The sequence below is a fragment of the Ovis canadensis genome, chromosome 22 (assembly GCF_042477335.2).
Source record: "Ovis canadensis isolate MfBH-ARS-UI-01 breed Bighorn chromosome 22, ARS-UI_OviCan_v2, whole genome shotgun sequence".
NCBI classification, from domain to species: domain Eukaryota; kingdom Metazoa; phylum Chordata; class Mammalia; order Artiodactyla; family Bovidae; genus Ovis; species Ovis canadensis.
The window spans coordinates 22,277,051-22,292,201 of record NC_091266.1 but is presented as its reverse complement, the minus strand read 5'-3'; the positions used below and the strand labels follow the sequence as shown (position 1 = coordinate 22,292,201).

The following is a 15,151-nucleotide window of genomic DNA, read 5'->3' as shown; positions in this document are numbered from 1 at the left end:
GGCTTTAACTGAGGTAAAATGCCTTTAACTATCTATTTTTTCCTCTTTTAGATGGTTTGAGGGCTTTAACTGGGAAGGCTTAAGAAAAGGCACCTTGACACCTCCTATAATACCAAGTGTAAGTAAACTTTCCAGCTTGTAATTGTGTGATACACATGAAGGTATTTGTCAGTCATCAAAGACCTGCTATTTCAAACTTTTTATCCTATGATCAGCTTAAAATATAGGAGAAATAGCAGATTAACAAAATGACACCTTCTAAAATTCAAACTTATAATGTGTTAAATATACAAGTGTTGACAGAAGAGTATAATGAATCTCTTTTTCCACATACTATAAGAACTTTATACATCTTTGCCCAAGAATATATTTACAACCTTATTTAGTCATATTCATAAATTATTTTAAATTTCTGCACATTCATGTAATTGTCTATATAAGATGCAAAAGCTCTGTAGTGTGTACTTGAGTATACTTAGATGAGTTAGGATAATCTGTTATTTTTACCTTCTGGTTATGACTCCACCATGCTCTGTCTCCAAGAGTCCAATCCAAATGGGCCACATCACAACATTCCCTGCCCTGTGGTCTTTTGTTGAGTTTAGACAACAGTTCAGCTACCAGTTTCAACCGTTTTCAATTCCTGGCCAATATCATTTCATTTATGCTCCACATACTTCCTCCTCCTCTGCCCCCATAGTTCTTTAAAGTGTTCCTAAGCACAGTTCTTTTCTTTTATTGTTTGATCAGGCTCTAAAGGAAAGACATTCTCTTCTAATATAGCAGGTGTTTTGTTAAACTACTAGTCCACAAAGTGAACCAAGTGTTTACACTGTGTTAACCCGAAATAGATTTCAATTGACTGCATTTATATTTTTATTCAATACAGCATCTATCTAATAAAATCTGTTCGGTCTTAACTAATGAGGAGAGGGCTGTTTTGCACTCCTGAGCTCTTCATTTATATACATCCTTTCTTCTGGGACTAATTTAAGATCACTCCTTATACAGAAACAATTGCTGTACTTATTATTTTAATTTGTATGCTTATATTTATGTTTATTCACAAACAAAGTAAAGTACAGATGTTAACTGCATTCATGAAGTTTTCTTTTTAGAACAAAGGCAGAATAAGAAACTTTAAGAGGAAAATAAAAGCCTAAAATATCCTAACTTATACTCACCAGGGGTCTCCTTTTATGCAACAGTAGTATTAAATTAAATAGAAGAGTATATATATATTATGTATGTAAATATATAGAATAGAATATGAAGTCCTAAATATTATAGAATATGAGAGAAACTAAAGTCTGCTTCTTCAGCACCTTTATTTATGCTCTGCATATTGAACTGCCAGTCAACTTGTAAGAGTTTACAGAGATGTTTTCTAATTATTTCTTTTAATCACACAACTTATTCTTCCCTAGAGTGTAAACTCTAGAAGGGCAAAGCTATGCCTATTTTTATTCACCACTGTAATCCTCAATACAAAGGACAACTCCTGCTCATGGTAGACATGCCCAAAATAGCCACTGAATAAGGAATGAATAAAGACTGCTTTTAAAAATCTAGCTTGGAATTCCACTAATACTCTTGTTTACAGGTGGCATCACCCACAGACACAAGCAATTTTGACAGTTTCCCTGAGGACAATGACGAACCACCACCTGACGACAACTCGGGATGGGACATAGACTTCTAATGCATTTCTCTTACCTGCTTCTGCCTTGCTGGAGACAGCTTTTTCTAAGACACAGCTGCCAGCAAACCTGAAGGAAAGAGAGAAGATGAGTGCTCGGGGTCACCATGATGCCTTTGATCGATGCTGCTCCAGTAACTACAGTGGCATTAGGACTTATTGCTTAGATGACAATAGTGCTCTTTACATGTTTTCTGTTTGAACCTAAATATAGCAGTTGACATGGTGGTCCTGAAGGCAAGCCTTTCACAAGTAAAGAGATGTTCTTCATTGTTGCAATGATCTTGCTTTGCTCTGATTATAATTTGAAAGACTGTAAGAAACACTTCAATCTAGTAAAAGAGTCAGTACCTTGCTAGAATTATCAAGAAGATCGAAAAATAATATATTGGGTACGATAGATTATTATGGTACAAAAACTGGACTCTTCCCTTTCTTTAAGGGAGGGTTGTCGGTTCTGTTACTGCAAGCCGGTGTATATACCGTACACAAGAGGACCACACATCTGCTGGTCACAGAGGTCATGTCAAACCAGTGCTAGAAGTTTCATGATTTTATTTCCCAGCAGTGCTGATGACGAGACTGAATGTTCCCTTTCCTTTCTGACAGATTTTAGAAACTGGTATGATAAAAGCACAACTGCTATGGATTCTGCTGAGAAATTTCATAGCAGGTATATACGTGTTTTCACAGAGGACTGAAGAAAAATCAACATGCATGATATATCTGCTCATTTCTTTTTGATAAATTGGCATGACAGAGTGGGGGAAAAAAAGCAATTCACAAATCATTTCATATTTTTTTAAATAGTGTGCTTAAAGATGGTCCTGGAAATAAATGACTAGCAGCCAATTGGTTTTAATTTGTTACCTAACACACCCTCAAAATGAGGCTTAAAATATTCCCTTTTATAAAAATAAACCCTTACGATAGGGTGGGGTGGAGAGGGATTAAGATCCATCCAAAAAAAAACTATATAGGTGCTATGTACATTGTTCATCTGTAAATGTCAGTGTCTGAACAGACAACACAAATTCTAATCATTATATGTGTAGCCAGAGACTCAAGCATTTTCACGCAAGTTATCAAACCAAACTCCTGTCAGATTTCACTTATACAACATAGTCTAAGGTTAAGGGAGAAAGGTGACTAAACGTGTATTTGAACTAGCTTCCTGTCTTAGGCCTGAACCAAAAAAGAAAAGAAAGCACAAAACCATTGATTCACCAGATGAGAAAACTAACTTTACGAGGTCAGGAACAAGAGAAGAACCTGGCCAGGTGTGAGATTACCTTTTTGTCCGTGGCAATATGCGTCTATTAACATGTGAAGGGAGAAAGGAAGGAGAGAGAGAGAAAGAGGAACCTGCTATCATCTTAAAAGTAAATTAGAGCTAAATAGAACAGAAATATTACAAATCTGAAATATCATAATAGCTAGGAAAAGATTAGGTTTGAAAATAACAAATTGATTTCATAGAGAAAAGAATTGGCAAAGAGTCCTTTATTGGCAGGCCAGTTGACAACTATTAGGTGTCCTAAGTAGCAGAGCCGACTGGCATTATGCCTCCTTAGACAAACGTGTAATTTTACAAGCTGTCATCCTGACTTGAAACTTTGTGAATGTGGCATATTAAACAGAAGTTTGCTTCTTTGTTTTAAAACTCAATCAAATGTAGACATTTCTATAAAACATATGTCTAACTAGATCATTATATAGTATTCAAGAAGGCATATATTATAATTTTTGTTTGAATTTTTCACAAGAAGTCTTTAGAATATGCTATATTATCAAAACAACAATCTAAGAAACATTTGGAGAACTAAAGTACTAAGGGCATATTATATGTAATTACAATAAATTTAAAATTTTGATCTTAAGATATTATCCTCATATTATTGGATTTTTCCCTCCCTTAATCATTTCTCAAAATTGTTCCTCAAGATACGGTCTTCTACAGGTTTTACAAAACAATATTAAACATAGCAATCTAATATCCAGCTATTAATGCTACTTCAGAAGTTTAATATTGCTTTTAATTTGGGCTTTTTAAAATATATAATTGCAACATTACAGTCAATGTTCAGTGATTTTTTTTTTTTTAAAGACAGTGGTTTAGGCATGCTAAACGTTTGCTAGAAGATGAAATTTACCTAGTCATTTTAAATAAGAGAATCGTCTCCTGCAACTTTTAAAATATCCCAATAGCCCCAGAAATTAGCACTTACTCTGGGTTTGGAACTATGGTTCAAGTCTAAGACAACCGATATGTTCGAGTTTTGCGGAGAAGGAAGACGTGGCATTGAGCATAATCCAACTGCAGGTCATTTCTCCCGCTTGTTAGTGCATCTTTGTTCATTTCTCTCGTGGCACTGCATTAGGCTGTCTAAAGCAATCACCAAAAAAATACAGGTGAACTACATCTCACAAGAGTGACTAAGAGAAAACGTTCATCTAATGTTCAACAATGAATTGTAAGGATTTAAATCCTGTCTTAATGATGACACTAGGGCTAAAATTCATGGCTGGCTTCATAAAGCACATCTCACTTGATTTCTGAATTTTTCATGCCCCTTCTCATTTCTTACAAGAACATCCGAAAAAAAAAGAACATCCAGATAAGTTAGAATAGTGCCAACTTGTTTGATCTGTTAACTGAATTTCTTGTTAATATTTCAAGTATGGGATATAAGGGCTTTCTGTGTGTCCTGACTCACAGGAAAACTGAAAACTGCCAAGGAAAGGAACATCGTTATACTTGAGATAGATTGACCACATTAGGAAAAATGATTTCTGGAAATTTGCTATGAATGATTTTTATGTTTTTACCTTCTTTAATATAGGAATCAGATCCACATGCCATTTAAAACAAATTAATTTTTATTATATTCTTTACAAATCATAATTTTTACCTAAAATTACGGGATATGCATGTGAAGCACACATATATACTATATAAATTCAACTACTGAATTTTTCCTGTTTCATTTCTAAAAGACTGAACTGATGGTGGACTTAAAGAAGTCAGCTACCATGAAAATAAGGCCATTAGAACCGATGCGCACAGTAGGGGTGGTGTGTGCATTCTCCACAACAATGTTTTCTTTCACAGTAGGACCACAGACAAATGTTTATGTAAATAGATATTTTTGTGTGATATTTTGTGGTACATATAACTTTTTTTAGTGTTTCACAGCATTATTATTTCATTTAATTTGTATGGAATAAAGTTTTTAGGTCCAAGTAGACTTGAATTAACGTCCTGATTGTCAGTATTATTGAAAATTCTGTCAACTGTACTGTTCTTCATCTGTCCCATAGTTTAGAACATGACCTGGCTATCTGGCATTGTTGCAAGTGCCTTAAATTCATGGCATCCTATTAAAAAAACAAATTCGGTGTTATGCTGCATGACAAAGACAAACACACCTCAAAACGTTGTCCTTTCTTAGCTTGCTGCGTTTTACAGTTCTTTCTGCTGACAATTTATAAGCCTTTATTATATAATATTGATGAATTACAGAAATGATGAAGTTGTTCTCTTATTTCTGTTCAATGTACCAGAGCTGTGTATCTGTTAATGAGATACAGCGTCATTTCTGTGAAATGTATAAATGTATGTGCAGGTCAAATTAATATATGACATACTACCAGTCTGTATACAGGTATTCCTGTTTTGCTAAGTTGTGCAGATTCAGTTTTAAAAAAAAATTAGTGCAGTCAAATTATGAAAAACCATCCAACTCAAAAGAAAAATTGGAAAATGACTGCTAACCAAGCCTCATCATGAAACCAATGATAAACAAAGTGCACCACTCAACAGAACAGGATGCTTCCTCTGAGTTCTTGTATATGCAGATCACTTATAAGGCAAGTTTTCAACAGACCTGGAAAGCCGAACTTTGAAAGTGTGTTGTTAGCCCTCCTCTTTATCTGCCCTTGCATCAACAGACAGAGCTCTGGGGCATGACAGTGACTCAGAGGTTTGGACTTCCAAGTAAAGGGACGTTTCTTGAAGCATCATCTGTCAAATTTATTTCAATGTATGATGTTTTTACAACTGGTCAGTTCTTTTGTATTCCTACAGCTATGGTTATTTGATTGTCCTCTTACAATTTGTTCTACATGAAGGAGTCCTTTGTTAGTCAGAATGCAACAACTGTCATCTGGTGGTCACTGACCACTTGCACTCTTTTGATGTAGATTAAAAACTTTTTCATAAACGTAACCTGCTTTGATTTGCTCTGTATTTTTCCTGCAGCTGTAATTGCTGAGTGCCTGTTGTATACTTTATAGAGTTGAAATAAAAAAATAATTACTTTTGAACTTAGTTGATGTTTAATTTCAGGCAAGATGCCAAGGGCAGAATCGGTGTATTAATACTGAAAGACCATGTAGTGCTTTTGTAGAATGTCCCTATAACATTGTAGAAAATACTTATAAATCAAATGTCCCTCAAAAAGTGATATATTATCTATTGTTTAGATGCTAAGTTGTGTCCGACTCTTTTGCGACTCCATGGACTGTAGCCTGCCAGGCTCCCCTGTCCATGGGATTTTCCAGGCAGAAACAATGGAGTGAGTTGCCATTTCTTTCTCCAGGGGATCTTTGAAACCCAAGGATCGAACCCGCATCTCCTGCGTTGCAGACAGATTGTTTACCACTGAGACACCAGGGAAGCCTGGTCTAGTACAAAAGTAATCCAACAAATCGGCTTATTCAATAAGGTTAACATTAAGCCATCCAGTGTCACACTTAGCAGTTTTCTGAACACAACTACCGCGCCACCACCATCACCACTACTGCCATACACTCCTTTTGGGACTGCTGCTGCTGCTAAGTCGCTTCAGTCGTGTCCGACCCTGTGCGACCCCACAGACGGTACCCCACCAGGCTCCCCCGTCCCTGGGATTCTCCAGGCAAGAACACTGGAGTGGGTTGCCATTTCCTTCTCCAATGCATGAAAGTAAAAAGTGAAGTTGCTTAGTCGTGTCCGACTCTTAGCGACCCCATGGACTGCAGCCCGCCAGGCTCCTCCGTCCATGGGACCCCCACTCAAATTCTTGAACTAGACAGTGCATGCATGCTAAGTCTCTTCACAAGTATCCAACTCTTTGTGAACCTATGGACTGTAGCCTGCCAGGCTCCTCTGTCCATGGACTTGTCCAGGCAAGAATACTGGAGTGGGTTGGCATGCCCTCATCCAGAGGGTCTTCCAGACCCAGGGATCAAACCTGCTACTCATGTGTCCTGCATTGCCAGGCGAGTTCTTTACCACAAGCACCACCTGGGAAGCTTGAACTAGGCACACACTCAAAGAAGCAATATATAAGAATATAAGACAGGCTAGGAGGGAATTATTCAATATGAAAAGTAACCTCATGAATCTTTGTCTAAGGTTTTTCACCTGATCCCTCTGTTAAAGTTTACATGCATAAAGAATACAGATTTAAAGGAAAATATGATCAAAAAATCAACTCTTCAAAGCTCTGGTGAACATTCTTGCTATATTACTTGAATGATACACAAATTAAAACTGGTTGGAACATAAAGTTTCTCTTAATCTAACTGCCTTTGGCTTGTTGACATCATATTATCAGTGACAGTGAATTGAAACCTGTTTGTAATGAAAACTAGAAATTTAGCTTTCTCAGACAGGCCCTCCCCAGAAGAAACTTTAAAAATACTGTCACGATAGCACATTCAATAGTTTCATTTTTTCCTACAAACAGAACTGTAAGTTTGTAGTATTCATCATTTTTAAGTTCTATTATTTTCATATACTTTTCTAAGAATGATCTTTGATTCCAGAAAATTGTTTGTACTAGTCACACAGCTTTTGCAGAGGCACACAGATCAGTCCTCATGATCATGAATGGAATTGGAAGAAGAGGATGTTGCGTCCACACCACTGTGACATCCTGTATGTTAATTGCAATTGAAACAAACAACTGAACACTTATTTGACTACAATGATAAGAATCAATACTAAATTTGAGACGAGTGAATCAGTAGTGTGATCATCCAGGATGATCACGTTATGTTTGCAGAGCTGCTCTAACAGCCACAGTTACAACCCTGAATATGTTACATGCACAATATACAAGTCACAATGCTTATATTCTTTTCCAAGAGTTCTAGTCACAGTTTTCTTCTGTATTCCATAGTTCTCCTAATTCAAAAGGACTATAAATTGATAAAATAGTAGTGTTTACCTCTGGCAAGTTTTTCTTACCCAAGATGAATATATGAAGCAAAAGACAAATCTATCCATATGCCAATATGCAAAGACAAACAGGTTAAGTCTCAGCCTCATGAAAAAAAAAAAAACAAAGAGGATAAAAAGGAAAAGATAAAGGTGTCCCTGGGATTCCCTGGTGGTTCAGATGGTAAAGAGTCTGCCTGCAATGCGGGAGACCCGGGTTCTGTCCCCGGGTCAGGTAGATCCCCTGGAGAAGGAAATGGCAACCCACTTCAGTACTCTTGCCTAAAAAATTCCAAGGATGGAGGAGTCTGGTGGGCTATAGTCCATGGTGTCACAAAGAGTCGGGCACGACTGAGCGACTTTGTTTCGTTTCGTTTAAGGTGTCCCTATAAGCCACAAAGTCTGGCCACAGAGTTCATAAAAATTAATAGGCTGATGATATATATTCTAAGACAATGTATTCCAAACATCAATGGCATAAAATATCTGTAGGAAATATGGCAAAAAAAAACATAAATTGCCAGCATTATCCAGTTATTTTGAGGCACAGTCCAGTAATCTTAATTTATAACAAGCTCCTACCTTAGTTTAATCACATGGAAACATTTATATGCATTTATGGAAGAAATGCAGGAAAATATGGCCCATGGGAATGGTAGAATCAAGGAGGACAGAAAAAATTAACAGAGTCATTGAAGTCTAAAGCCTATTTCAATACCCTCAAAAATGTTAAATAATATTTAGATTCTACCTATATAGAGGTCCTTTCCATTTTCCATATTCAAATAGTATATTACTAATAAATTATTTTTGTAATGGAATAATACACATCTTTTGCATGTGTGTGTTGTTAAGCACTTCTATTGGAATACAATGGATTTACAATTTTGTGTTAGTTTCTGCTGTGCAACGTCAATCAGCCGTGTGTGTGTGTGTGTGTGTGTGTGTGTGTTTCCCCTTCCTCTTTAGTCTCGCTCCTGCCCCCTCCTGCCATCCCTCTAGGTCGTCACAGGGCACTGGCTGAGCTCCGTGTGCTCTAAAGCAGCTCCCTGCTGGCTAGCTGTTTCACACTTGGTGGTGTGGATATGTTAGTGCTGCTCTCAGTTCACCCCCACTCCTTCCCACTCTGTGTTCACAAGTCCATTCTCCATGTCTGCACCTCTATTCTTGCCCTGCAAATGGGTTCATCAGTACCATTGTTTTAGAGTCCATATATATATACGTGTGTGTGTGTGTTAATATACGATATTTTTTTTCTGACTTTTTCACTCTGTATGCCAGGCTCTAAGTTCATCCACATCACTACAGCTGACTCAATTTCATTCCTTTTTGTGGCCAACAACTCCGTTTTGTATATGTACCACGTCTTCTTTATTCATTCATCTGCTGATGGGCATCCAGGTAGCACCCACGTCCTGGCTATTGTAAATAATGCTGCAGTGAACACTGGGGTACAGATGTCGTTTTGAATTATGGTTTTCTCAGGGTGTATGCCCAGTAGTGGGATTGCTGGGTCAAATGGGAATTCTATATCTAGTTTTTTTAAGGAAACTTGCTTATTGTTAGAGAAATGTAACTCAAAACTACAAAGTACCACTTCACACTGGCCAGAAAGGCCATTATCAAAAACTCTACAAACAAATGCTAGAAAGGGTGTAGAGAAAAGGAAACCTTACATTGTTGGTGGGAATGTAAACTGGTAGAGTCACTGTGGAGATCAGTATATCCATATCTTGATTTAAAAAACCGAAAGATGAATTTACACCACTTCTGGTATCTGGTATACCAGGGCAGGATGAAAAGTGAAAGTGTTAGTGCCTCAGTCGTGTCCGACTCTTTGCGACCCCATGGACTGCAGCATGCCAGGCTTCCCTGTCCATGGAATTCTCCAGGCAAGAATACTGCAGTGGGTACCCATCTCCTTCTCTAAGGAAATCTTCCTGACCCAGGGATCAAACCCAGGTCTCCTGCATTGCAGGGAAATTCTGAGCCACTAGGAAAGCCCCCCAGGACAGGATACTAGGAGCTTAATTTGTATGATGGATCTTAGTCCTCTAGGGAGAAATGATAATAGAGGCTTCAGCAGGATTTTGACTTCAGTTCACCAATCTCCTGTAGCCTACTATGAGGAAGTCCTTGCCTCAGGGAAGGCAGGGTTAGCCCTTTGGCTTGCTTTGGGCATTAAAAGGGGAGCCTGTCACTCTAAGCTCCCTGGGTAGCTCAGAGGATAAAGAATCTGCTTGCAATGCAGGGTTCCATCCCTGAGCTGGGAAGATCCTCTGGAGAAGGAAATGGCAACCCACTCCAGTATTCTTGCCTGGGAAATCCCATGCAAGATGGATCACAAATCCCAATCGCCAGACAGAGGAGCCTGGCAGGCTAAGGTCTATGGGATCACAGAGTCAGACAGGACTAAGCAACTGACACACACATTAAGCAGGAATGTTAAAAGCCAATTCTTGCTTCAGTACATCCTCCCTTCCCTCTATCGCTGCAATGGGCAATTCTCCATCTATGGCTGATGTGTCAGCTTTAGAAGCAGAGTGAGGACTGCAACCAAGAAAAGCGGAGCTCCTACCAATCCACAAAGGTTTTATGGTGGATTAGATGGTTGTTTGGAAACACTAAGATTTGGTTTTACCTCTTTTAAGATCATAACCTCACCCATTCTTGTTGATGCAACTAGCAAGCACAGAATAAAGTCAAGGGTTGATTAGACTCAGCGTGGGAATTCAGCAATGTGAATAACCCACTCTCCGGTAGAAGATACCAGAATATGTCATTAAACCCTGAGTGAGGGGGCAGTAAAGACTTGATAGAATTCACTCAAATTTCTAGTCCTTTGTTATAATGAAGATAGTTGTGCCAAACATACATTTTAACAGGGTAATGATGGAAACATGCTTAGAACCCAAACCATCTAAAGTTGGTGCAGCAAGTTACCAACTTGCATCACCAACCCTCATGCTTGGGCCATTTGGGGCAAGAAGTATGAGGGTTAGTGACCTGAGAAGCAAAGAGGCCAGCAGAAATCACATAAGTCGCAGGACTGGGAAATTTACAATTCCTAGGGAGAGCATGATTCCTCAAGAATTTTTTCAGAAGAGATGAAAGCCTGAAGATTTTAGTAATAAATGGTTGGAAAAGGAAGAAAACACTGCTACTGCTACTGCTAAGTCACTTCAGTCGTGTCCGACTCTTCGCGACCCCATGGACTGCAGCCTACCAGGCTCCTCCGCCCTACCTTAACTATAATTATGACGTCATATATATAACTCCTTGCTAGGTTATAAGTGCCACAAATTGCTCTGTAAAGTGGTGTGAATTACTGGGGACTTGGTTCTCTTATCCAAATGAGGATTACTAAAGTTCCTTTAGTAATAAAATTCTGAAAATTTAAGTTTCTTTTACTTTTTTGAACCTACTTAGAGTCGGACACAACTGACTGACTGAACTGAACTGAAACTGAACTTCCTTATTTTTCAAAAGCAGAGTTTGGCATACTACAGCCCATGGGCCAAATCCACTTCAACCCCCAATCTATTTTTGTAAATAAAGTTTTATTGGAACAAAGTCAACACATATTGTCTAAAGCTGCTTTCACACCACAACAGCATGTGGGTTGAATAGTGAGAAAGAAGCAATACGGCAATGAAAGTCTAAAATATTCACTGTCTAGACTTTTCTAGAAAAGTCTACCAAACCCTATTCAAAAGAAAGAGCTTACAATAGACCGGTGATTTTCAAACAGAGTTTTCCATAGAACCCATAGGATATGGAAGTAATATCTTAGAGTTCACCAGAATGGAATAGGTAGAGAAAAACAGTTGACTCTTGAACAGCACAGGGGTTATGAGCACAACCTCTGTGCAGTAGACCAGCTTGCAACTAGTCAGCCCTCTGTATCTACAGTTCTACATACAACTGACTATGGATTGTGTAGCACTATAGTATGTATTTAATGAAAAACTTCATATAAGTAGATGGACACATGAAGTTCAAATCTGGGTTGTTTAAACATCCATTGAACATGTGTGAAAGGAAGGGGATGTGCAATGAGTATGCTTTTCAAGCTCCAGAATTTTTTTTATTGTTTTAAATATATTTTTGATTGGAATATAATTATTTTACAAAGTTGTAATAGTTTCTGCTGCACAACCACGTGGATCAGCTGTAAGTATACATATATCCCTTCCCTCGTGAGCCTCTTTTCTATTCACCTCCCCATTCCAGATTTCTAATTTTGAGTCTATCCGAGAAATTCTGTTATTTGTTTCACATATTGGGGATGTATGTGGCCTTTCATTTTGAAGAAACTATTCTATTGTTAGTTTAAATTTATTGTTAAATTTGTTAGAACAAATTTAATGTCTCAAAAACCACTGAACTAGATTAAATTTGGGGTTCTTTTCATGTTCAAGATTCCAGTTATTGTGGTAGCTCATTTCTTAGGAGAAAAATTAATTTCAAAGATCCATAGGGCTCAAAGTTAAGATAATAGTTTTATCTGGAGAAGTATAGACTGAGAGGAAACAAGGGAGGCTCTCATAGGGTGCTGGTCATTTAATTTCTTGATCTGAATGGGGACAGGGGTGTGTTTCTTTGTGAACACTCATGAAATTGTATGTTTGCGTATTTTACTTAAGTTTACTTAAAAAGAGTTGAAACATATAACAAAATAAAAGGATATGTATGCTAAAAGTTTTGAGCTTCATACTGCTTCTTTTCTCTGTGTCTGAGTTCAAGGTGACGTTACCACTTTGCCCTTACTCCTCATGTATAAAATTAATTTTCTCATGTGTAAAAAATAACATATATATATTAATTTAAAATCTCTACTCCTTTACTCCTTATATCCTTCCAATCTATTCATATTCAGGGCCAATGCTTTTTAAATGCCCATTTTATCTTGGCATTCCTAGTTCCCTTCAACAGCTCCTGATGCCCTAAGGATGCAATCAATCCCATGAAAGAAGTTAGCTCCCCATGCTCACAGTCATGTGCTGGGCTTCCAGGCTTTCCAGTCATATATAGAACTTTGTATTCCTTTCCATCTTTCCACTTTTCAATGACCAACTCAAGTTGTTCTGATCTCAACACAGGCATAATGACCTTCAGAAAACTCCCTCTGACTTACACCACTTTCTCCATTTAAATGCACTGACTCAAAGTTTAGATACAAAGAATCATTGTTTGAATGACTGGAGAACGACTCTGTGAAAGCCTAACAGTTTGTTTCCTTTATTCTTTTTGGCTGGGAGACGTGATGGAAATTGTGTCATCTTGAGACTAACGGGGAGCAGCTAGACAAGCAGTAATGTTATGGGGTAACAGAAGGACTCTTTGGAGGTAAGGTTGCTAAGATGATAAAGTAGGAAGACCTTCAAAATTACAAGTCTTTATAGAGCACCTAAGTTTTAACTGGAGGTAATTGCTTTACAATGATGTGTTGCTTTCTGCCATACAAAACTGTAAATCAGCTATAAATATACGTATATCCCCTTCCTCTTGAGGCTCCCTCCCAACCCCCTTCTCATCCCTCTAGGCCATCACAGAATTTCGAGCTGCATTCCTTGTGGTACACAGCTGCTTCCCACTGGCTACCTATTAATATTTTGCATATAATAGCATATATGTCAGTGTTACTGTCTCGATTTGTGCCTCCCTTTCCTTCTTCCATCGTGTCCACAAGTCCATTCCCTATCTCACAGAGCAACTATTGATGAGAAAGACTTAAAGACGGAAAGAAAAGATCTTCAATGACTAAAGATATAAAGAAGGATCCACAGGGGAATTGGGTAGGAGGGGTAGAAATGGTGTATAGTTAAGACCCAGGGTCCTGGAGGGGTAACCCAAAATCAGGATGATATTAACACTATAGAGGTTCTCCCTGAGGAGTGAGAGATCCCAGCCCCACATCAGGATCATCAGCCCCAGGGGTTCTGGCACTGGGAAGATTCGCTCCTAAAATATTTGGCTTTGAAGGCCAGTGGAAATTTTGGAGAGCCAGAAGGCGATAGGAAATAGAGATGCTGTTCTAAAACGGAGAAGGCAATGGCAATCCACTCCAGTACTCCTGCCTGGCAAATCCCATGGACAGAGGAGCCTGGTAGGCTACAGTCCATGAGGTCGCTAAGAGTCAGACAGGATTGAGCGACTTCACTTTCACTTTTCACTTTCATGCACTGGAGAAGGCAATGGCAAGCCACTCCAGTGTTCTTGCCTTGAGAATCCCAGGGACGGGGGGGGGGGGGGGGGGGGGGGGGGGGGGGGGGGCTGGTGGGCTGCGTCTCTGGGGTCGCGCAGGGTCGGGCACGACTGAAGCGACTTCGCAGCCAAAAGAGCCCACAAAGTCTCACGTGTTCTGAGACCCAGAGTAGAAGCTGTAATTTGAAAGAAACCTGAGTCAACCCCCCCTGCTGATCTTGGAAAATTACCCTGCCCCCACCAGAGAGGCAAGAGAAAACTGGAACTCATGCTGGGGACCCTGACACTGGTGGCAATCGTTTTGGGGAGCCCATACTATCACAAGGACACTGATGCTGACAGGTGCTCTTTTGGAATTCCCCCTCTAACTTCTTAGGACCAGAACCTGGCCCTGCCTACTGGCACTAGTTCTGGAACCCTACAGGCATCCTGACCCCATCCACCAACAAGCCAACACTAGACCCAGGACCTTTAGCCCCACAGTCAGTCACCCTATAATCCAGCCCCAGCCAGTAGCAGAGAGAAGCCCCTGAACAAGGCAGGGCCTAGAAACCAATCAGACTGGGGGCCAGCTACACTTTCCAGACTATCCATCAAAAATCAGCCTTCCGCAATAGAAGGGCCCACTTAGCCCCCATAGCAGGCATCCCTAGAACATATAGCTCCGATGAACAGAAGAGAGTGAGTTGGTGGGTTACAGAGATCTCTTCTACAAAACACCACTTCTCAGAGTACACAACACCTCACATGGGTTTGGAACCAGCACAAAGCAATAATACCTCCATAGGAACCAGGGCTAAACCTAACTAGGGGTCTGAAAGGGTCTGCTGGAGAGGTGGAGGTTAGCTGTCTTTCACTGTGGGGGCAAGAACACAGGTGGCAGACTGGCCCCCCAAATATTGATCAGCATGCATTTTGCCAGAGGTCCCTATTTCAGCACCATGACCCAGCCCCACCCAATAGCCTAAAGACTCCAGAGCTGGTAAGCCTCAAGCCAAGCAATCAATAAAACAGGAACACAGTCCCACCCATCAGCAGAC

General features: G+C 39.3%; 1 protein-coding gene across 3 annotated transcripts in view; it reads left to right on the top strand.

The window, feature by feature from the left end:
- PRKG1 (protein kinase cGMP-dependent 1) overlaps positions 1–2,620 on the top strand; it is a 1,303,224-nt gene extending 1,300,604 nt beyond the window's left edge. For all 3 annotated transcript variants that reach the window (XM_069567846.1, XM_069567847.1, XM_069567848.1), the window contains 2 exons: positions 52–118; positions 1,604–2,620. In XM_069567846.1, coding sequence (XP_069423947.1) covers positions 52–118; positions 1,604–1,702 — 166 coding nt within the window. In that variant the 3' untranslated portion in view covers positions 1,703–2,620. The remainder of the gene's footprint in view (positions 1–51; positions 119–1,603) is intronic.
- Positions 2,621–15,151: the final 12,531 nt, after the last annotated feature.